This window comes from Furipterus horrens, unplaced genomic scaffold, assembly GCF_987537825.1.
Source record: "Furipterus horrens unplaced genomic scaffold, mFurHor1.1.pri manual_scaffold_2, whole genome shotgun sequence".
In the NCBI taxonomy this organism is placed as follows: domain Eukaryota; kingdom Metazoa; phylum Chordata; class Mammalia; order Chiroptera; family Furipteridae; genus Furipterus; species Furipterus horrens.
Genome location: NW_028327172.1, coordinates 132,935,413 through 132,960,607, shown reverse-complemented (window position 1 = coordinate 132,960,607; position 25,195 = coordinate 132,935,413). Strand labels below are relative to the sequence as shown.

Sequence of the window (25,195 nt, the reverse complement as noted above, 5' to 3'; positions counted from 1 at the left end):
CCAAAGAAGAAAATAGTACCTCTTTTCCAATCTTACCAAGTTTTGAATATGAATGACATAGTGTGGAAGTATTTTAAAATGTGCATGTTGGCTATTTTTACTATATAATCAGGTACCAAATAGTTAATATGAATAATTACTTTAGGTAAGAGTTCAGAGATCATCTAGGACTCAAATGACTAAAGAAGTCTTCATCAAGAAAAACCAGAAATGTCCCTGGCTGGTGTGGTTCAGTGGACTGAGTGCTGAACCAGAGGGTCACCAGTTCAGTTCCCAGTCGGGGCACATGCCTGGGTTGCGGGCCAGGTCCCCAGTTGGGGGCACATGGAAGGCAACCACATACTGATATTTCTTTCCCTCTCTTTCTCCCTTTCTCTCTATCTAATAATAATATATAAAATATTGTTAAAAAGGAAAAGAAAAAAGAGAAATAATGGGAGTTAACACAGCAAGGCAAAGAATAAGAGGTCGGCAGCCGTCTGTCTCGAGAGACGATGGTGTAGCTTCTTAAGAGTCTATCTGCACCGCCGAGAATGGCTGTGCAGTCCGACGCGGGAGTGACACGGTATCTGTCTCCTCCCGTGTTAAATCGACATCTTGCGATGACGCTGGAGTGTCCTCTCCAGTGAAGCTGAAGCTACAGAGCCTGGGCAGGGTGATATGGAGGGTCTGCTGTTGCCCATGCAGCAGACCCCCCCTCTCTTCGCAGCTGAAGGGTCCAAGGGAAAGACGGAGTCAATACAGCTTGGCTTCAGGTGCGCCGCAGGAGTTGCCGGTGTTGACTACAACGTCAAACCGCCTTAGGGACTCCGGCTCCGGATTTTCTGTCGGGGTTTACTCCCTTAGCCTTTCCCCTGAAGAGGTATGCCGCAAGGCAGTGGAGGTTTTTTGGAGTCAGAGTTTTCCTTCTCTGATGTGCCCTGACTGGAAGATCGAACCAGCGACACTTAGCTCGCAGGCCGACGCTCAATCCACTGAGCCAAACCAGCCAGGGGTTAAAGAATAAGAGGAAAGGGGAGGAAAAAGGAAGGAGAGGAAGAGGAAAAAGGGCAGGTTTCTGGAGAGGAACAAATCCAGCTTTGAATTCTAATTTGAATTCTACTTTGAATACAGCTTTGAATTTTAATTCATACAGTATATGATATACTATAGTAAGAATAGCCAACATGCACATTATATAACTATTTCCACACTATGTCATTCATATTCAAAACAATCCTGTAAGGTTGGAAAAGAGATACTATTTTTCTTCTTTCACTGGTGAGAATTTTTTGTTTCCAAATACATATTCTTTTTCACTTTACTGTGTTATTTAACCTGAGGCAAGTCACTTTTTTATCCCCACCCAAGGACATGCTTAACGATTTTAGAGAGAAGGTAAGGGAGAGAGAAAGAGAGGGAGATAAACGTTGATGTGAGAGAAAAACATTGATTAGCAGCCCATGGCAGGCACCCAACCAAGGACTGAACCCGCATCCAGGCATGTGCCCTGACCAAGAATCAAGTCCACAACCTTTTGGTTTACAAAATGATGCCCAACAAACTGAACTACACCAGCCAGGGCCTGCGCAAGTCATTTTAATTTCTCTCAGGCACATGGCAGGCATTTAAGAAATGGCTGTTGTTGCTGTTTTTAGTAGGATATGTAGGCAGAAAAAAGAGGGAAGCAATTCCAGATAGAGAAAATAGTATGAGCAAAGTTTCAGACAAAATAATAGTCAAATACGTTAGGAGACTGTAAGGACATGAGCTGACTGAAGCAGGAGAATAGTACACAGTATATTTAGGAATATAGGTTAGAACCAAATGGTGGAAGGGCCTTCTAGTCTTCTCCAAACAGAAATCAAGAGCTACTAAAACTCTCTCAGAGGACATTAACATGACCTCCCAGTTCATAAGCAATCAGTGACTGAGCATATACAATGATAAATGACAGGGTGGACCAATCCCTTCGGTAACTACTCTGCAAACCAACTCCTATGAACTGTTTATCTCACCAGGATCTCCAGTGTGGATGCTCCCTGGAGTGGTAAGAAAAAGCAAGATTTACTTGGCAACTGCTTTTTAGATTATTTCACTGCAGTAGTTCAATAACAGATCAAGGTAAAGGTACTCTGGAAGCTAACAGGGAAGAGGAATGCAGTCACAAGTGTCATGAACCTCTTTATTCCAGTATTGGCGAATTCCCTTACCTGCAAATGCCATAATTTTTACCACCTGGAGAGGTTCCATTTTGTGGTTCAGAATCAGCTGTTGTTCATGTGTAAGTTGGATGGCTGTTTTCTTGCTATAATCATTACAGAATAAAAATTAGAAAAATACAAAGGAATTGAAAAGACTAGTGATGAACTGTTACAAACAAACACGTAAATCAGATGAACAAAATTTAACCAAAAACAAAAAACAAAAAAAAAAACACTCCTCCCTTTAGGGTGATAAAAATGTCCTAAAACTAGATTATGATATTGATTGCACACTTAGCAAAATTACTAAAAGTCTTTGAATTGTACAATTAAAATGGTGAATTTTATGTAATGCAAATTACACCTTAATAAAGTTGTTAAAACACCTCTCCTCAAGTATGAGAAAGTGTCAAGAATGGAAGACAACACATACACACACACACGTACACACACATGTACACATGTATCTATATACATACCCTGGCCAAACCGATGTTTCCTCTTTAATTGCTGTGGCCTGAGTACAGGAATTCTCCTGAATATACAGGCAATAGAAAATGTTGTAGTGAATCCTACCAGGGAAAAAGTAGATTTGGAAATTATCAAATTAAGTCACAAACTGTATCATATTTTTTTCTCAGATGTATTTAGACTCCTTACTATTCCTCAAAAAAAAAAAAAAAGAAAGAAACCTACCACCATTTTATGAAAAAAAGGAAAGAAGAGAATTCAAGTAACCCAGAGCTGACCTAAGCCCTCTCAGAGAGCACAGTGCTGGGAAAGACTCCTGGCTCCAGGTGCAATAGCAAAAGGAGAGAGACCAGGGCATTCCCTTTGGGGAACAAGGCCTTAGCTGTGACCATAAGAGGCAAATAATCACAAAAGCAGTAGGAACCAGTTGAAAAAATGTAAATTATGCTCCTAGTGGTGAGATTCTTGTTCAGCAACATAACGTCATCTTATCTTCATGAGCCTCCATTGCTGTTCTGCTCCCTGAGTCTCATGAGGTACTATTTGTTTAGAAGCATAACAAACATTCTCTTTTAAAGTCCCAAAGAAAAGGTGCTATATGAGTAACAAGACATGACTACCATCCAAAATATATGAAGAACTCATACAACTCAATATCAAACAAGCATTTCAATTTAAAAAATGGGCAGAGGACCAGAACACACTTCTCCCAAGAAGACATACAAACAGCCATTGGATATACAAAAAGATGTGCAGCTTCACCAGCTTTTAGGGAAATGCAAATCAAACTACAATGAGATAGCACCTCACACCTGTTAGCATGGCTATTATCAACAGTACAAGTAATAGCAAGTGTTGGAGAAGATGTGGAGAGAAGGAAACCCTCATTCACTGCTGGTAGAAATGTAAAGTGGTACAGCCACTATGAAAAACAGTACAACAATTCCTCAAAAAATTAAGAATAGAGTTCCCTTATGACCCTGCAACCCTTCTTTTGGTATATACCTAAAAAACTTGAAAACATTTATTTGCAAAGATATGTGCACCCCTATGCTCAATGCAGCATTATTCATGGTGGCCAAGACATGGAGACAACCAAAGTGTCCTTCAATAGAGGACTGGATAAAGAAGATGTGTTGCATAAATACAATGGAATGCTACTCAGCCACAAGAAAAGATGATATATTGCCATTTGCGACAACATGAATGGACCTTGAAATTAAGTCAGTCATAAAAAAGCTACGAAACCATTGTTTCACTCATATGTGGAATATAAAATGGAAACTCATACAGACAGACAGACAACGGTATGGTGGTTAGTAGAGGAAAGGGGGTTGGGGATAGTAAAGGGTCTAGGGGACCAAATATATGATGACAGAAGATGATTTAACTTGGATGGTGGGCACACAATGTAATATATAGATCGTGTGTCATAGAAATGTACACTTGAAACCTATATGATCCTATTAACCCATGTCACCCCAACAAATTTTGTTTAAAAAGATAAGATTACAAAGAACTAGAAAACAACACAGCCTGAAAGCCACCAAAAGATCAATGATGATGTGGTGCACTCAACAGAGGCACTGGACATGGTTAAACATGTCCCATCACAAGCCATCCCAAACCTCTCGGTGTTCACATGAACCCAAACTCATAACCTTCTATCACTAATTGTGTACCATTTAGGCATTGCTCCCCACTCCCAGAGTGAGAAGAGATGATTTCCACACATCAATCTTTTTGATGCAACAAATACTTTTAATAATACAACATTTCAGTCTCTGGTCACATTAAGATTATCTCTCAGGACTGAACATTGTTGAGCTTGGAATTGAGGCCCCTGGTGGCAGATGAACTCACAAGTGTAGGTAGTGTGCTACATGAGGGGCAAGTTTTTCACTAACACTGCGAGGCTCTCTGGCCCAAGTTTGATAGTAATCCTCGATACAAGTGGAAAAGAAAAAGATCATCTCCCAGGTAAAGCAGGAAAAAAACATATCAACATAACATATCACATCTCCCATTCCTCATCAATGCCCATATAAACATGCAGATGATTTGTAGGTTTATATTTGCACTTAAAGTCGTTATTCATTATTTGAATATTTGTCTCATCCTAATTATGTCATAAAGCTCCTTGCCCCACATCTCAATGCCATGGAGAGGGATGAAATATAAACTATATCTAATGAATTGATATATATCTCAGAAACACAGCAACTACTCTTTTCTGGAGAATAAATGTTCCATCCTTAAACTTCACCATGAATGACTGGGCCTCAGCTCACCTGGTACCTCCAGCAATGTTCCTACTAAGGCTCATTAATTCCAGAGCAGAAAATCTGGAAACCCTCTCTGGAATGTCTGCTTCTCCAGGATCTGCTACAGGGGTCAGGGCATTCCAGTAGTTGCACTTCAAATCTTGGATTTCATTCTAACTTCTCACATGGCCTACATCTTCCTTCATCTAGGCACTGTAGACCTCTCCTAATCATATACCAGTCTCCCTCTTATTCACTACATTCTTGTCACCAGACTTCTTCTGTTCTTTGTATATACTAAATTCATTCCCATCTTTGGGCTCTTAAATTATCTACTCCTTCTGCTAAAATGCTCTCCCCACAAATCTTAAAGTGGCTGGCTCCTCCTGACATTCAGGTTTCAATTTAGATGTTACCAACTGAGAGAAGCTTTTTCTCACCCAAACTAAAGTAGTGCTCCTCATTTCCCTTGCCCATCACCCTATGCTTTTCTTTGCACCACTAATCACTCATTAAAATGTTCTCGTTTAAATTATTTATTTATGCAGTATCTACCTCCCCTCCCTAGAACACAGTCCACATGAGAGGCATTGCTAGTGCCTGGAACCTATCTGACATGTAAGTAGGTGCTCAAAAATTTGCTGAATGTACACAACCCTCTCTAAACTGACCTGTGCATATCTGCTGGTGAGTGAAACCATGATGGTCAGTCAGAATTTGAAATTCACAAGCTACAGCCTTTCTCACTCTAAGATGATAAACAGACAAGACTTAACCACAATTTTTACATTCTATTCCCCCCAAAAGTGAGAAATGGAGGAACCAAATCCTAATGTTTTTCTAGAAAAATGTAGCCATAAAGGAATAAAGAAGGCTTCTTTTGGTGAGTAGACCTCATTTGGTCCTTTGACACCCTTGTACGTAACTGCCTCAGTGATTCTTTTTACAGTTGCATAGCACTTTACATTTGCAGGCACTGGTACCAATATCACTACACTTAAGTCTCACAACACCTTCATTTTACAGATAAAGAATTGGGTAGTGTGAGTTTTATGGCTTGCCCAGTGTTAAGGCGGCAGAGCTGGGACTTATCACAAGTCTAGGACCTTCCCACTGTCAGAGTCTCCGCCTTCCCTCCCACCACCTTACCGATTGCTGATGTTAATTCCTTTCTCTCTCATGGCATACAGAAGCACAGCAATGCAGTACAAAGTTTCAGTGATGTCTGGCATTGTCACAGTGGAGCTAGGTCTTCTGAGGCAGAAGAGTAGCTGCTGGATGTCATTCACACTGCCGGAGAGGAGAACAATGGCTGCTATCAGAGCCCACACGTTGATACCCTGGAGGGAGATGGACGGGGAAAGGAAGAAAAGATGCAAAAACATAGGTCACAATTTAAAAATGTCACATCAGACAACCAGTGAGGAAACCTAAGTTTGGAACTCAGGTGTCATCTACAGATTGCCTGAACTGATTGCAAACTTCCCAAATGATGTTTGCGAAACAACGGGAACCTTTTCTTTTGCCCTGGATTCCTGTCTTCTAATTGCTTCTGGATTTAAGTTCTTACTGTAATTAAATAACATTTATAAAGTAATTAACATAGAACCTTGTGAGGGATGATGCTCTCATCTCCCCACCCCTCCTCGCCAGTTTGGGGTGAGCTCTCAGGTCCATACGTACTCAATGAATCACAACAGGATCACTATTAAATGGGTGCCTGCCTAGGAGGCACAAAAGGTGAGCAATACAAAAGAAAACAGCCAGTCTGAAGGGGGGGAAATCAAGATTGACAATTCTCTGGCATCAGATATTAATTTACTATTTATTATTATTTAATAATTATTAAATATTAAGTCAAATAAATATAAAATAAATGATTGAAAATTTATTGTTACAAACACAGTATGCTCCACTTAGTAATCTCTTAAGAAAACATTTACTAACATGGAAATAGTCAATAATGGACATACATCTTTATCATTCTAAACTTTACAAATCTTCCTGTTTAAAAATGCATTCCAATTTAATCTCCAAAACATATAAAGAAGTCATAAAACTCAACACCAGAAAGACAAACAACCCAATTAAAAAATGGGCAAAAGACCTGAATAGACACTTCTCCAAGGAGGACATACAGAGGGTCCATAGGCATATGAAAGAATGCTCAATATCATTAGCCATCAGAGAGATGCAAATAAAAACCACAATGAGATACCACCTCACACCAGTCAGAATGGCCATCATTAACAAATCAACAAACAACAAGTGCTGGTGAGGATGTAGAGAAAAGGGAACCCTAGTGCACTGCTGGTGGGAATGCAGACTGGTGCAGCTACTGTGGAAAAGAGTATGGTAATTCCTCAAAAAATTAAAAATAGAACTGCCTTATGACCCAGCAATTCCACTGCTGGAAATATACTCTATGGATCCTGAAACACAAATTTCAAAAGAACTTATGCACCCCTATGTTCAAAGAAGTACTCTTTACAATAGCTAAGTGTTGGAAACAGCCCAAGTGCCCATTAGTCAATGAGTGGATTAAAAAACTGTGGTACATTTACACAATGGAATACTATGTAGCAGAAAGAAAGAACTCTTACGTTTTGCAGTAGCATAGATGGAACTTGAGACTATTATTCTAAGTAAAATAAGCGCTGGCCAAAGACAGATACCATATGATCTCACCTAATACAGGAACCTAATGAACAAAATAAGCTAATGAGAAAAATACAACCAGGCACGTGGAAACATGGGACAGACTGACAGCTGTAGAAGGGGAGGAGGAAGCGGGGGAATGGTGGAAGGAAGGGGAAGGGACTAGATAAAGAACACATATGAATAATGCATAGACATGGGTGGAAGGGGGCAAAAGGGAAAAAACTGGGACAACTGTAATAGAATAAAAAATAAAAAAAATAATAATAAAATAAATAAAAATAAAACCGCATTCCAGGAAAGGCGCATTCCATGCACCTCTCACTACAACAATCCTGTGAAAGAAAACTCATTCCATCATCAACAATCACTTCACTGAAGATAGAAGGAAAAATGGACATGGATGGATTTCAGGTCCTCTGTAGGTGAAAGTCACAAGCCCTCTGCCGGGGGGCCTGCAAGCGGGCCCCCCTACCCAGGTGTCCTGTCATCTCAGCCTGCAAGAACTTGCAAGCAAGTCTTGCTGATGCCAGCAGCTGCACACGGCTCCTGGTGACTGAGTCACAAAAGCCAGGGAACAAAGTGGGCTGAAGACCTAAGCCTCCTTCCCATAGTGATAACATCGGATGTGGTGTAGACCCTTGGACCCTTACCTGCACACAATTCTTGGGGGCTGGTTTACAAGTCTCTAAGAACAAAGAAGTTCGAAAATTAGTGTCTCCTCTCTCCCATAGCAACTATATCAGATGTGGAACAGACCATTGGACTTTTTGTGATTTACCGCTTTGCTCTATAGCCCTTTAGGTTAATGTTTACCCCTCTTAGTGGGATCATGTAAGTCTTTTAGTTCTGTAGCTCTATAGGTTAATGTATATCCCTTTTAGTGGAAAGAATGTTTGTTACTATGTGAGCCCTTTTAGTTTCTGTTTAGTTTTACTTTAAAAAAATATTTTCCCTCAATGAAAAGAAAAGAGGAATCCTCAGAAAGAGAGATAGACGAAATAGACATAGCCCAAATGTCAGACATGGAATTCAAAACAATGGTGGTAAAGAAGCTCAATATACTCGACATCCTTAAAATCAACTATGACAACCTTCAAGGAAGTTACCAGCAGCTCCAAGAAAATTACAGGGAACTGGCAGAGAACTACACCAGCATAAAAAAAGACATAGAAATCGTTAACAAGAACCAGGAAGAACTTAAGAATACAATCTCTGAACTGAAAAACACAGTAGAATCAGTCAAAAGCAGACTAAACGAAGCAGAAGATCGGATTAGTGAGTTAGAAGATAATGTAGAGAAAAACTCCCAGACAATACAGCAAAATGAAAAACGATTGAAAAAATATGAACAAGATGTAAGGGAATTACAGGATAGCATTAGGAAAAATAATTTAAGGATCATCGGAATACGAGAGGAAGAAGAAAAGGAACATGGAATTGAAAATCTGATAGGAGAAATAGTGACAGAAAATTTTCCGAACCTGATGAGAGGAAAAGCTATGCAAGTCCAAGAAGCACTGAGAGTTCCAATCAAGAGGAACCCCCAAAAACCCACTCCAAGGCACATCATAGTTAAAATGGCAACATTCCAAGACAAAGAGAGAATCCTAAAAGCAGCAAGAGAAAAGCAGCAAATAACATACAAGGGAGCTCCGATAAGGCTATCAACTGATTTCTCAACAGAAACATTACAAGCCAGAAGGGAATGGTCAAAAATATTTCAAGCAATGAAAAACAAAGGCCTACAACCAAGAATACTCTACCCAGCAAGGCTCTCATTCAAAATAGAAGGTGAAATAAGGAGTTTCTCAGACAAAGGAAGACTGAAAGAATACATCTCCACCAAACCAGCATTGCAAGAGATGCTAAAGGGACTGTTCTAGGAAAAAACAAGAGAGGAGAGGAACAGAGGTACAAAGGGAAATGAATAAATACACGTCAATAATAACCTTAAATGTAAATGGATTAAATGCTCCAATTAAAAGACATAGGGTAACGGAATGGATAAGAAAACAGGACCCACATATTTGCTGTCTACAAGAAACACACCTCAAAACAAAAGATTTACACAGACTGAAAGTAAAGGGATATAAAAAAATATTCCAAGCAAACGGACCGGAAAAAAAAGCCGGGGTAGCAGTTCTCATATCAGACAAAATGGATTTCAAAGCAAGGACAATAAAAAGAGACAAAGAAGGACATTTCATAATACTTAAAGGAACAATCCATCAAGAAGATATGACTTTGATAAACATATATGCACCCAACATAGGAGCACCCAAATACATAAAGCAAATACTAGAAGACCACAAAAAGGATATCAACAACAACACACTCATAGTAGGGGACTTCAACACTCCATTATCAACAATAGACAGATCATCAAAGCAAAGAAACACCAAGGATATACAGGCATTGAACAACACACTAAACCACATGGATCTAACTGATATATATAGAACTTTTCACCCCAAAGAAGCAAAATATACATTCTTTTCAAGTGCACATGGGACATTTTCAAAGATAGACCACATGATAGGTCACAAAACAAGCCTCAACAAATTCAAGAAAATTGAAATCATATCAAGCATCTTTTCAGATCACAATGCCTTGAAACTAGAAATCAACCTCAGAGGAAAAAATCAAAGACACCCAAACTCATGGAGATTGAATAACATGCTATTAAATAATGAATGGGCTAACAATGACATCAAAGAAGCAATCAAGAAATTTCTAGAAACTAATGATAATGAGCACACAACAACCCAAAACCTGTGGGACACAGCAAAAGCAGTCCTGAGAGGGAAGTTTATAGCAATACAGGCATATCTGAAAAGGCTAGAAGAATCTCAAATAAAAAACCTAACCACAATGCTACAAGAACTAGAACAACAACAACAAACAAAGCCTAGGGCAAGAAGAAGGAATGAAATCATCAAGATCAGAGCAGAACTAAATGACATAGAGACTAAACAAACAATCCAAAAGATCAACGAAACTAGGAGCTGGTTCTTCGAAAAAATCAACAAAATCGACAAGCCTCTAGCCAGTCTAATCAAGAAAAAAAGAGAGAAGACACAAATAAACAAAATCAGAAATGAAAGAGGAGAAATCACGACTGATACCTCAGAAATACAAATGATAGTTAGAAATTACTTCAGACAACTGTATGACAAGAAATTTGACAATCTAGAAGAAATGGACAAATTTCTAGAAACATACAACCTTCCAAAACTGAATCAAGAAGAAGTGGAAAGTCTCAACAGACCAATAACAAAGAAGGAAATTGAAACAGTAATCCAAAATCTCCCGGCACACAAAAGCCCTGGACCGGATGGCTTCACAGGCGAATTCTACAAAACATTCAGGGAAGAACTAACTCCTATCCTCCTCAAACTGTTCCAAAAAATCCAAGAAGAAGGGAAAATCCCAAACTCTTTCTATGAAGCCAGTATTATCCTAATCCCCAAACCAGGTCAAGACACAACAAAGAAAGAAAACTACAGGCCAATATCACTGATGAACATCGATGCTAAAATCCTCAATAAAATATTGGCAAACAGGATCCAGCAACACATCAAAAAGATCATACATCATGATCAAGTGGGCTTCATTCCAGGGATGCAAGGATGGTTTAATATTCGCAAATCAATAAATATAATACATCACCTAAACAGAATGAAAGACAAAAATCACATGATCATATCAATAGATGCAGAAAAAGCATTTGATAAAGTTCAACACCCATTTATGATGAAAACACTCAGCAAAATGGGAATAAAGGGAGCATATCTTAACATAATTAAGGCTATATATGAGAAGCCTGAGGCCAACATCATACTCAATGGACAAAAACTGAAAGCATTCCCCCTGAACTCAGGAACGAGACAAGGTTGTCCACTCTCTCCACTCCTTTTCAACATAGTGTTGGAAGTCCTAGCCACAGCAATCAGACAAGAAAAAGAAATAAAAGGAATCCAAATTGGGAAAGAGGAAGTGAAACTTTCATTATATGCAGATGATATGATAGTATACCTAGAAAATCCTATAAACTCCACTAAAAGACTACTCAATATAATAAGTGAATTTGGCAAAATCGCAGGGTACAAAATAAATATACAGAAATCCAAGGCATTTCTGTACACCAACAATAAAATAGCAGAGACAGAGACAAAAAAGAAAATACCATTTACTATAGCAACAAGAAAAATAAAGTACCTAGGAGTAAACTTAACCAAAGAGATAAAAGACCTGTACTCTGAAAATTACATAACATTGAAGAAAGAAATTAAGGAAGAAACAAATAAATGGAAGCAAATACCATGTTCTTGGATGGGAAGAATCAACATCATCAAAATGGCCATACTACCCAAAGCAATTTACAAATTCAATGCAATCCCTATTAAAATACCAATGACATATTTCACAGACCTAGAACAAATACTCCATAAATTCATATGGAACCAAAAAAGACCCCGAATAGCAAAAGCAATCTTGAGACAGAAGAACACAGCAGGAGGAATCACAACACCAGATATCAAACAATACTACAAAGCCACTGTAATCAAAACAGTATGGTACTGGCATAAGAACAGACATATAGATCAGTGGAACAGAATAGAGAGTCCAGAAATAAACCCAGGCCTCTATGGTCAACTAATCTTTGATAAAGGAGGAAGGAACATAAAATGGAGTGAGAAGAGCCTCTTTAACAAATGGTGCTGGGAGAACTGGATAGGGACCTGCAAAAAAATGAAACTAGACCACCAACTTACACCACACACGAGAATAAACTCAAGATGGATCAAAGACTTAAATGTAAGCCGTGACACCATAAAAGTCCTAGAGGAAAACATAGGCAAGAAAATATCAGATATCTCACGTAACAATCTCTTCACGGATACATCTCCTAAAGCAAGAGAAATAAAGGAAAAAATAAATAAATGGGATTACATCAAACTGAAGAGTTTCTGCTCAGCAAAAGAAAACAACAGCAAATTGAAAAGGAAACCAACCATATGGGAAAACATATTTGCCAATGACATCACAGACAGGGGACTGATATCCAAAATATATAAAGAGCTGATACGACTCAACATCAAGAAAACAAACAACCCAATTAAAAAATGGGCAAGGGACCTGAACAAACACTTCTCCGAAGAGGACATACAGAAGGTCCATAGACACATGAAAAAATGCTCAACATCATTAGCCATCAGGGAGATGCAAATAAAAACCACAATGAGATACCACCTTACACCAGTCAGAATGGCCATCATCAACAAATCAACAAGCAACAAGTGCTGGCGAGGATGTGGAGAAACGGGAACCCTACTGCACTGTTGGTGGGAATGCAGACTGGTGCAACCACTATGGAGAACAGTATGGAATTACCTCAAAAGATTAAAAATGGAACTGCCTTTTGAACCAGCGACTCCACTACTAGGATTATACCCGAAGAATCTTGAAACACCAATTCAAAAGAACTTATGCACCCCTATGTTCATAGCAGCACTGTTTACAATAGCTAAGTGCTGGAAACAACCTAAGTGCCCATCTGTAGATGAGTGGATCAAAAAACTGTGGTACATTTACACAATGGAATACTATGTAGCAGAAAGAAAGAAGGAACTCCTACCATTTGCAACAACATGGATGGAACTAGAGAGGATTATGCTTAGTGAAATAAGCCAGGCAAAGAAAGAAAAATACCATATGATATCACCTAATACAGGAAACTAAAGAACAACACAGACAAAGGAACTAAATAGAACAAAAAGCAGAGTAGCAGTCAATAGGGGGGAGGGGAGAGGGAGAGAAGGGGGATAAGTAAGGGAAGGGTTTAATTAAAGAGCCTGTATGAAGGACTCATGGACATGGACAGCGGGGAGGGATATGATTGCAGGAGAGGGGGTGGGCTGGGTGGGGGAGAGAAATTGGGGGAAAAGGGGACAACTGTAATTGAAAAACCAAAATAAAAAAAAAAAAATAAAATAAAAAAAAAAAAAAATATTTTCTGCAACCCAATAAGAGGAATGGTTGGGCTGTGAATAATCGCTGATAACCAGAGAAAGTTATAGCCCTCCGTTCGTTGCTGGCCACTCATCCTGCTTGCTGGACTTAATCTCAGCGTCTCTTTCCACAAATATAAATGCAACATCCTCTGTTGGTTGTAGGCTGAGGCTGCATGTAGCTTCTAAAATAATTTGAAAATCCATGATCTAAATGAGGAGTCACAAGTCAGGAAACTGAGGACTACTTTCACCTTCTCACTAACTCACGTGTGTCTGTAGCAAGACCTTGAATTTCTCTGGTCCTCACACAACCTACATTGTTGACAATGGAATGGGCTGCCCTGGAAAGAAATCTTTTTTAATTGAAGTGTCCAGAGGTTCGATGACCACCCTCTGTTGAGACACCACAGAACACTGGACTAAATGCTTTTAAAAATTTCTTCCAAGTTTAAGAATCTACAAAAATGTGGCCTTTCACTTCTCTAATGGGACCAATATCAAGATTAAGGCTTCAAAACAGAGATTAAAAAAAGATTCTGAAAATAAATCTAAAACAACCTTTAGCCAAACTTAATCACCAATACACTGAGAAATGAGAAAAATGTGTCACCTTCCCCAGTAATTCCCCACACCCCCTTCACGTACCGCAGTAGCAACGTAAAGGTCAGGGAGGTGTTGACGCACGCATGCCTCTGCCTCAGGAAGGAGGAGATGATCCCTCAGACTCCACAGTGCCCTTCCAGGATCCATATTTGGGGAGCATTTAGTGGTGGCTGTGTAGCTATAGGACATTCACAGAGGAGTCCATGAGAAAAATGGTTATAATTGATAATATATGGAAAAAAGACTTCAGAAACTGTCTTCCTGGCAGAAGAAAAGTAACTCACCGGATGAGGTTCAGCACACACATGTCTGACTCTTTCTCAATACCATAGTTCAACAGGATGCCATCCACTTTGCTGACAGCTTGCTCTTCATTCATCAGGTATCGATGATAGAGCTTTTTCCAAGGAATGAACTATATAGTTGAAAAAATCCAAAATAACATGCAGGCAATGGCTATTAGCAGATTAGGCCACAAACACATGGATAACCTTCTACCAATTAAAAAGCAATTATAGCCCTGGCCAGTGTGGCTCAGTTGGTTGAGGCATCATCCCATAAACCAAAAGGTGTTGGGTTCAATTCCCAGTCTGCACACATGCCTACTTTGTGGGTTCAGTCCCAGGTTAGGGCACATACAAGAAGCAACCGATCAATGTTTCTCTTTCACATCAATGTCTCTCTTCCTTTCTCTCTCCCCCCTTCTCCTCTAAGCATGTCCTCAGGTGAAGAGTTTTAAAAAAAAGCAATTATAGCCCACAATTTAAAAGCTGAGCAAATAGGATACAAACACTACAGAAAATTTGGTTGGAAAGTAGGAGAACCAGGTCTTGGTTTTGGTTCGGTCACTAACTTGATATAGAATCTGGGAAAAGCTAGTGCTTCAATTTCTCTTTCAAAATATAAGGACACAAAGGCTCAGTTTCAACAAGGATTAAATAATATGAAAGCTGTGGCTATACTAATATCATACAAAAGAGACTAAGTCAGAAATTATTATAAGAGACAAAGAAGGAGATTATACAATGATGAAAGGGTCAATTCACCAAGAAGATATAACAATTATAAATATATATGTACCAACAACAGAGTTCCTAAGTCAAGGAAACCAACACTGACAGAACTGAAAGGAGAAACAAACAGCAATGGAGACTTCAATATTCCACTTTCAAGAATGGATAGAACAACCAGTCAGAATGTAAATTAGGAAACAAAGAACTTGAACAGTAAGTTAACTGACCCTAACAGACTTAAAGAAAACACTCCACCTAACAACAGCAGAACATACAGTCTTCTCAAGTGCACATGAAACAATTTACAAAATAGATCACACGCTAGGCCACAGAATAGGTCCTGACAAATTTTAAAGGATTTTTCAATCCCTGTGGAATGAAACTAGAAATCAGTAGCAGAAAGAAAACCAAAAACCCCACAATATGTGAAAATTAAACAACACACTCTTAATCCATGGGCCAAAAAAGCAATCACAAAGAAATTAGAAAATACCTTGAGACAAATGAAAACAAAAATACAGCATACCAAAACTTATGGGATGAAATGAAAGCAGTGTTAAGAAAGAAGTTATAGCTGTTAACACTTACATTGAAAAAGAAGAAAGTTCAAATATATGGTGATGAAAGAAAATCTGACTTTGGGCAGTGGGCACACGACACAATGTACAGATGATGTATCGTACAATTGTACACTTGAAACCTATATAGTTTTATTAATCAATGTCACTCTAATAAATTTTAATTAAAAATAAAATAGAAATAAATGAACACTGACAATCAAAAAACAAAGAAGAAAAAGAAAGATTACAAATCAACAACCTAACTTTGCACCCAAAGGAACTAGAAAAAGAGCTCTACAAAAAAGAGGAGCAAACTAAACCCAAAGCTAGCAGAAAGAAGGAAATAATAAAGAGTAGAGCAGAGATAAATAAAATAGAGAATAGCAGAAATATTAAAAATCAATGAAGCTAAGAGTTGTTGTTTTAAAAAAGATCAACAAAATTGACAATCCTTCAGTAGATAAAGAAAAAAAAAGAGAAGATTTCAATAACTGAAATCAAAAATGGAAGGGGACATTACAACTGATGTCACAGAAATAAAAAGGATTATAAGAGAATCCTATGACAACACTCATTTATAATTCACCTATAAGTAAAACATCATGAGGCACAGTGGAAAATACAGAAAACATTGATAGGACAATGGACAACCTACCTTCTATCAAAGAGCTAATAATTTAAAGGGGGGGAAGAAGGCTCTCTAAAGTGTAATACAGAATGTGATAAGCTTCTAACACAGGTAAAAATTGCTACAGTAGCACAAGGAAGGAGGTGAAATGGGAAGGAATAGGGTAAAGACTTGAAGAAGAGGTAAGATATCAATGTATATGAAGGACCCCTTATGTGGGCATATGGGTGGAGGCGTTAGACCAACATGTGGAAAGGAATACACAGTCTTTGGTTGGGATGCAACAAATCATTTGTTATGGACAGAACACAGGGATGTGTTGAGAAGTGAGCAATGAGGCGGGGATAACAAGGTGGGACAAACATGGAAAGCCTTACATGCCTTCAGGGAGTTGGGATTTTAGTTGGAGGCAAATGGAAACTAAACACTATAAACAGAAGTATACATTGAGGGAAGTAAATCTATGAATTTTTAGAGAAAACATCATAGAACTCCAAGTGCTTTACATACCAGTGGATCACTAATTATCTCCCTCCAAAGGTGGCACACCAAGCACAGATTCCAATAGAGATCTTCCACAGGGAGGAAAGAAAAAATGTGCCTTAGGATTTCACTGGGCAAGCTACAGATGTGGCTCTGGGGTTCCTGGCAGGGCAAGGTCCCAAGAAGCCCATAGTAAGAGTCAGGAATGGGATCAGGACCCATGTCCTCCACTTCCTGGCTGGATTCTTCAGACTCTGCAGAGAGCCATGAGAAAGAGCCCTCTACTTCTTGCCTGGCTTCCCTGGCCTTTGTGCAGGACAGGGACAAATGATGCCGTAGGGTTTTCTTAGAAACTTCACCCCACTGATCAGTCCCTATAGCTTGATTCCGCTCATCCTCAAAGGACCGAGAGCGCTTCCTTGCAGGCAGAGCAGAGCCTGATGAGCCCAGTCTTGCTTCTCCATCACCTTCCCGAGGCAGGGGACAATTGCTTTCTGCAGCAAAGGTCATTTCACCCTCCGAGTCCTTAGAGCTGTCCTGCTCCACAGAATTGCTTTTAGCCATATCATTGGTACACCACTGCTGGCCAGCTAGGAGGAATTCAGTGATATATCTTTGAGATCCTTGACCTGTACAGAGAACCCAAACAGAATAATGAGAAATGAATAATGGCTGCTGACCCAATAATGATTGACCCAAATGATACAAACCATTTTCAATTAAGAGACAAGTACACAGTTATTGGCTAATTGATTATATGAAGAGCTTAATAAAAAAAAAAATGTTACATTTGGCTCTATCATATAGTCAAGCACACGTATGAAATGAGACAGAGACCTGTCTTCAGATGGCGTGAGGACAACATTATACCCTGTAATATATGTAAACTGAATACATGAATGGACAGACAAAAATTAAGCAATTGCTCACATTCATTCACACATCCACTTATAAAAATTCACACCTCCTGGCTTGCTCTTACAATAAAAAAAAAATCTAAGTTTGCCTAAGTAGAAGGAAAAATACTTTATGTTATCAGGATTCAGTAAAACCAACTCTCTCCTGTGGCAGTTAGAAAACCCTTTTATTTTCACTTCCTCCTGTGAAGCTGACACATTAATTTATTTTAAAATAAAAAGGAAGGAGTCAGAATTCTCTTCATATTATTAGAGTGGTATCTAATCTACTCTATATATTTATTCATAAGCATCTATGATTCTAAGACAAAAATTAAGTGAAATATGGTATATATAGTCCCTGACCTCACAGGCTTTTCAGGCACTCAGGGGAATCAAATGATCATTTTACAGATTACCACTGCATTTTAAACTCTTATAAATTATTGTAAAATGCCAATGAAGTATTTAAACACCTATCATATAAACAAAATATATGGTTCCTTTTTTAAATGACTATAGCCAGAATTCTCACTTTGGAAAATGAGAGAGTGGAATAAAACTAAGTTTGGCCTTTAACAGAATTTATAGAATTTAATATTGTTTCTACATTAGGAAAAAAAACTATAACTTTCTGGGACAATTTGATAAAAACCCAGTTTTGAAGTCAACAGGTATGGGTTAGATCTTGACATTTTCTGCCCTAACTGGTGTAGTTCAGCGGATTGGGCATTGTACTGCAAACCAAAAGGTCACTGGTTTGATTCCTGGTCAAGGCACATGCCTGGGTTGCAGGCCAGGTCCCCTGGCTGGCAAGAGACAACCGATTGACACATTTGATATTTCTCTCCCTCTCTTTCTCCCTCCCTTTCCCTCTCTCTAAAAATAAATAAATAAAATCTTTTAAAAAATTCTTCACATTTTTCTAATTGTGGAATTGAATCACAGCAATACCTATTAAGAGCCTACTACATTCTCAGTGCTAGGACTCCCCACTGAAACATACACATGCTGACAGAGTCTTTGTCTGTAAAGAACTCACAACAGAGGAGGAGTTGACTTACACACACAAAATAAACAAAATATAACCATGTAGTTTAAAACTCCCTCACAAATTGGTTATAGCCATCCCCAAAAGTGATAAACACATATTACAATATTTAAAGATAACTAGGTAAGATTTAAGCTGGATTCTGAAATTAGTTATATCAAAGGGAAATAAGGTAATCTGAATCATACTAATAGCTATTAGCAAAAGTAAGAATTCATTTGGCACAAAGAGAGGTAATAAGAAAACTGAACTGTCAGAAAGAAAACTTATATGTAATAAATAATAAGTATCAGGTGATGGCAAGTTTGAGCTTGGGTCCATAATAGTAACATGGAGACATTTCACTGTAGGTTCTTTAGAGTGGCAGTGGCATGATAGGAAATGGTACTTAAGAATATTAATCTGATGTATGGTCCAGCTGATTTGAAAGAAATAGTCTAAAGGCAAGGAAAAATGTTACTGCAGCAGTCCAGGTCTGAGGTGAGCAAGGGTGTAGTCTACCATGAAATCACTGAATGAGGGAAGATTGTGAAGAAAAATAATGACACAGTGGACCTAGTGACAATTGGACAAAGAGGATTACTGCAGAGTCAAAAAATCATAATGGTTCTAGATTGGAATAGTGGTGATATTAGGATGTGTTTTCAACCATGTTATAACTAAGCAAGCTAATGGAGTTCATTCACTCACATTTTCCTGAGGCCTTTACCAACCAATATAATAGAATGGGATTTTCATGGAAAACTCACGAAGAATTGTTTTAAAAGTGTCAAACTGTTGCAACAGGACTAGAAAATCACAGCTGTAATACTTATAAATACTGGAGATATTCAAAGGTCACACACACTACAGATTCTGAAATGCAAGGTACTTCTTTAGAAGACATACCTCTAGACCCTCTTTTTGTTCTGGGCCTAGGATAGAGACCATGGTTTGGGTCTCTGTTTGTCCATCTTTGACTGAAGGGCTGGGTCACAGCCAAGTGACTTCGAGCCAAATGTTGGCAATCAATGGCTGTAAGATGTTTCCGCTTAAACCGTCTCACTGTTTTGTACCAAAAGGTGGAAGAAATGGAACACCTGTTAGTTACCACCAATTCTACAAGCTAGCCAGCAAATTAGCCTTAATTTTTAAGTAACACCGTGACTGTGGGCCACCCCAGACGATGCTTTTCTTTTTGCCTATATTCCCATCAATTTTTAGTTTTTTCAGTTTGTTAGCATTTCTTGCTCAAAATTTAAGAAAGAATCCTAAAACAAGAATCTGAAAAGACTTCTTTTCCACTTATTATACTTTCTAGAAGCCCAAATCATAAAATACTCTTTCAAAAAGAAGTTATCACTAATGGATAAATTGAGATATAGCATCTTTTCCTTGATGTTAGCCAGGCATTTATGCTCCCATAATAACCATAAATATTTAAAAGTTGGTTATAGCTTTTCAGAAATAAACTCATTCATCATCCCTTGTACAGCATATACCAGCTTCTCCAAGTCTCAGAAGCAGAATGCAAGTGACTAATAAAACTGCCCTTGTAAATTCCTAGAGAAGACCAGTGTCCACCTCTTAGCATCCAGAGGATCTCAGCATTGTGCATAGGATATAAGCAAGGCTCCCAAGTAGAAGAGGATCAAATCTACCTTTAAGGATCTCAAAGGAGAAAATCTCATATTCTCCCTTAGCAACACATTTTAGCAACTGTGCCTAGAATTCTGTCTCAGGTCTTTAGTTGCCCACCTAAATATACAATATACTCCTAAATTCAGTTTTTGGAATGATACAGGACAGAAGCTGTCAGAAGATTCGTATAGAAGAGGTAGTGATACATACATAATGCACCTTGGAATGTTTCCTGTAAAAAGTCTGTAAGAATAGCTTTATCCCATCTTTCCCCAGCCAACTAAGTATAATAATGATGCCATAGTAAAAACACAGAAGCACTGAAACTAACCATCAACTAGGCAGTCATGTTTTAATCACATGCCTAAGAGTCAAAGCGGACTCCAAGAAGGTAGACAGTATTCTATGTTTTCCACTGCTGTACCCTCTGTATGTAGCATGGTGGCAGACACAGTTCATGTTCAACAAATACTGAAAGAATGAAGGAGGATGAGAAGACAGCAAAGTCAGAGTGGTAAGGTTGGTGGCAGAGGCACCTGAGCCCTTTATCACTAGGAATTTGCTGTAGAACTGCTTTCATTTAGAACTTGGCAAGGGCAGACTACATAGGGGAACCCTTAAATGTAGCACACTAGACACAAGTACATCAAAAATACTCAAAAGATCCCTGACCAATGTGGCTCAGTTGGTTGGGCATCACCCTGCAAAGCGAAAGGTCACTGGTTTGATACCCGGTCAGGGTACATGTCTAGGTTGCCAGCTGGCTCGGTCCCTGGTCAGGGCACCTGCAAGAGGCAACCGATTAATGTTTCTCTCTCCCACTGATGTTTCTCTCCCTCTCTTTCTCCCTCCCTTCCAATCTGTCTAAAAATAGAATAAATAAATAAATAATTTTTAAGTGCCCAAAAGAAACTTCTGGAAAAGTAGGTAATATGGACAAAGATAGATTTTCATTTATGGATATATTTTGTAAAATACATCTGAATGTTAAGTGCTTGTTAAAAGGATTAAATGTTTGAAATCTAACAAAGGCACAGGAGCAAAAGAAAGAGGTAAGGGGAGTGAGTGGAGGAACACAGTGTTGTACCTCCGGAGTTCTAGTATATTCCAACGTGTTCTCACAAGAAGCCATCATGGAAGGATAGAAGGTTAATAAATGGGGAAGGGCACATAGACAGGGCAATCTGGCTTCCGGGTACTAATACGGATGCCTATACTGTCCATTTGGAATGGTGTCTCCTGAGCCATGACTGCTTACCTGGAATGCAGAGCTAACACTTTTATTTATATGTCCAAAATTACTTTTCTGACTTTAGCTAGAGGTCAGAAAAATTAGACTGTATTTTATTTGCCTCTCAGATCTCTGAGAGAGGAGCTGCTGTGATTCATGAACTGGAATCAGGAGCCCTGTGTTAAACAAATCATTTCACTAAAAGGTACATGATATATTCAGATTTGGAGTCAGAAGACCTCCTCCACTTGGTAGGTGCATTAATCACTAAAAGCCTTGATTTCCTTATTATTAAAAATGGCGATTATAATAACCTGCCACACTGAATTCACAGAATAGTTATATGAGGTTCAAATGAGACAATATAGATGAAAGTACTTTGTGACACCCACGTTGAAGCTGACAAAACCTATCAGCGAAATGTCAGAATTACATATCAACCACACCATTCTGAGTGTCTCCTAAAAGGTGCATAAGGTTTAACAGCATTTAATATTCTTGCAAAATTATTATTTTTTAAACTATAGTAAAATTCTAACCACCCTTATACTCTTATTAATATGCTTTCAAACTAACAGGGCAAATATAACTTTATCAAAATAAAGATGCTCAAATGCTACCTCTTCCTCTCCTGAGTCCCCCAGAGCCCATGGTATTCCTCCCTCCTCTACACAGCAAGTGCATTTTGCACCTCTCTTAAAGGACACTTATTGTTAGAAGCTGCTCAAGATCCATCAAAGATCAAAGTCAAAGAGTGCTCCATGATAAATGTGCACCAGTAAGAAGAAAGACATGGAGAGAGGTCAGTCACTTACGGATTTTACAAACTATAAGGCCCCAAAGATGCTCAACTGAGTCTCCTCAAAACCTGAGTATTTGAACCCCTCTTGGAGACTCTACCACAGTGACTAACAGAAATGTGTTGTTTCCCTCAGGTGTTAGGACAAAAAATAACTGAGACTGTATGAAAATCACTTCATCAAACACAATTTTGCCCCTTCCCCCACTCTTTCTGCAATGGCTTTCTTACAGGGTGACATCTCTCTGATCGCCCACTTCCATGGCCCCCTTTCTAAAGCCCCCAGCTCAGACAGCTGGTTCCCGGTTTTTGCTATCTCTCTTCAAGTGGTGATTACCTGGAGTTTGGCCCTTTACCCACCATTGATCTCTCCTTCGCCGTTATGATGATCTGTCCCATTCTAGCCCCACTTCTGGACCCTACCCCATCCTCCACCAGTCATGCCCACTGATGAGATTAGACTCTGATCAGTCTCCCTTGAACTACGGTTCCTACTAAACCTCTACCAGACTGCAAGCTCTTAAAAGACAGGGAACATGTCTCATCACCTTATTCCTCACAGCACTTAGCACAATACTTTGCAAATAACAGATACTCAAATATTTGTTGAATAAGCAGTATGTGGCTGATTCCTTGATTCTGTTTTAATCTGCCTGGTTTCATTTTTTAATCTTTTTATATGTTATTATTATTTAAGATTTTATTTATTTTTAGAGAGAGGGGAAGGGAGGGAGAAAGAGAGGAAGAGAAGCATCAGTGTATGGTTGCCTCTCGCACGCGCCTAACTGGGGACCTGGCCTGCAACCCAGGCATGTGCCCTGACTGGGAATTGAACTGGTGAGCCTTTGGTTCATAGACTGGTGCTCAATCCACTGAGCCACACTAGCCAGGGCCATTTTTAAATCTTTCTATTGCAGAACAATTTACAAAACAAGTCACTGAAAGTAAAATAGAGTGCTTTGGCTTTTATGGCAAAGGCCGAAGTTCCCCTTCTTCCTTAGCACACAGCTAGTCCACACTTCGTTGTTCTGCTTACAGGGGGATGTTGCCTTGACTGAGCCCAGGCAAAGTGAATAAAAGGGATGTGTGCCTCTTCCAGGCCTGGTCTACAGAACCCTCTCAGGATTGTTCCTCCATTCTCTGCTTCCCTTTCAGTGAACACAGGAAGTGAATTCCCCAGGACATCGTTTGCAGACACACATTCAAAAAGAAAGAGCCTCCAGCAACCTGGGTCCTTGGATTATGAGAGCCATGCCTTCCCAACAACACACACTTTCCCTCCCCTCCCCTCTCCTCCCCTCTCCTCTCCTCCCCACCCTTCCTCTCTCCTCTCCTCTCCTCTCCTCTCCTCTCCTCTCTCTCCCCCCCAACTCCCCAGCTACCTGGATATACCTTAGATTGTTAAGGGATTGAAAATTGAATTCTTATTGTGAGCTCATTACATGTTTGCATCTGTTACTGTAGCCAAGCTTACCCTAATCACTCCAGGATCACTTGAAATTGATAATGTAAGAACAGAGTCGCTCAGAAGGCCATTAAGATTCAGCGAGCAGGAAAAAAGAAGTTTATTGGGAGAATCAGCATGTGGGGAGGGAGCCATGCCGCAGGTGGCTCTGGCTCCGATCTCCTAGGGGAGGAGGGGGTTGCTTTATAGGGGGAAGAAAAAAGGAACTATTGAGATTAGTGGCCATTTGGTTATCTCGCAGCTGCAAGTACTACGGACTGATCAAGGCCAAACTTGGCTTGGTTTGACAAACCCTGGCCCAAAATATCGTTATCTCCCAGGCAGCTGCAGGCAGGCGGGGGAGGGCATGGGAACTGAGGCTATCAGATAGCAAATAATTTTCTTTCTTCTTCTACCTTTCGTATTGGCAGCCGTCCGTCTCAAGAGACGATGGTGTAGCTTCTTAAGAGTCTATCTGCACCGCCGAGAATGGCTGTGCAGTCCGACTCGGGAGTGACACGGTATCTGTCTCCTCCTGTGTTGAATCGACATCTTGCGATGACACTGGAGTGTCCTCTCCAGTGAAGCTGAAGCTACAGAGCCTGGGCAGGGTGATATGGAGGGTCTGCTGTTGCCCATGCAGCAGACCCCCCCTCTCTTCGCAGCTGAAGGGTCCAAGGGAAAGACGGAGTCAATACAGCTTGGCTTCAGGTGCGCCGCAGGAGTTGCCGGTGTTGACTACAACGTCAAACCACCTTAGGGACTCCGGCTCCGGATTTTCTGTCGGGGTTTACTCCCTTAGCCTTTCCCCTGAAGAGATATGCCGCAAGGCAGCGGAGGTTTTTTGGAGTCAGAGTTTTCCTTCTCTGATGTGCCCTGACTGGAAGATCGAACCAGCGACACTTAGCTCGCAGGCCGACGCTCAATCCACTGAGCCAAACCAGCCAGGGCCTTTCTACCTTTACTAATCATAATTATACCAAAAAGTCCTCTAAAATTTACAGGTTACAGACCTAAATGGACAAGATGAAGGTAATAAGTATCTACAACTCCTGGAGGAAAAGATTATTATTTTTTTAAAAATCAAGACAATTCTAGTACAAGGTACCCGACCGGAAAGACTCCCCTTAACAAGAATCACAGAGGGCAGTTCCGCTAATCTAGAAAACTTACTGAGTCCCTAACCTCATCTTGTTAGTTCCCCACAAGTCTCTCAATTTTATCTGAGGGACTCTGTGAAGATCAACAAGTAGACACTTTCCTTCTTGTGTTTC

The 25,195-nt window shown here is 39.6% G+C and overlaps 1 protein-coding gene and 1 non-coding gene across 2 annotated transcripts in view; one reads left to right on the top strand and one right to left on the bottom strand.

The window, feature by feature from the left end:
- Positions 1-25,195, bottom strand: part of FBH1 (F-box DNA helicase 1) — a 49,654-nt gene that overhangs the window by 19,938 nt on the left and 4,521 nt on the right. The window contains exons 2-8 of the mRNA XM_090266464.1: positions 19,716-19,871; positions 16,908-17,509; positions 14,481-14,611; positions 14,239-14,374; positions 6,068-6,258; positions 2,663-2,755; positions 2,193-2,287 (exon numbers count right to left, since the gene is read on the bottom strand). Of these exons, the coding sequence (XP_090122590.1) occupies positions 2,193-2,287; positions 2,663-2,755; positions 6,068-6,258; positions 14,239-14,374; positions 14,481-14,611; positions 16,908-17,509; positions 19,716-19,871 (1,404 nt within the window). The remainder of the gene's footprint in view (positions 1-2,192; positions 2,288-2,662; positions 2,756-6,067; positions 6,259-14,238; positions 14,375-14,480; positions 14,612-16,907; positions 17,510-19,715; positions 19,872-25,195) is intronic.
- LOC150019523 (small nucleolar RNA SNORA62/SNORA6 family) lies at positions 4,466-4,609 on the top strand. The gene has a single exon (XR_016509460.1). It is a non-coding gene; the product is annotated as a small nucleolar RNA SNORA62/SNORA6 family (small nucleolar RNA).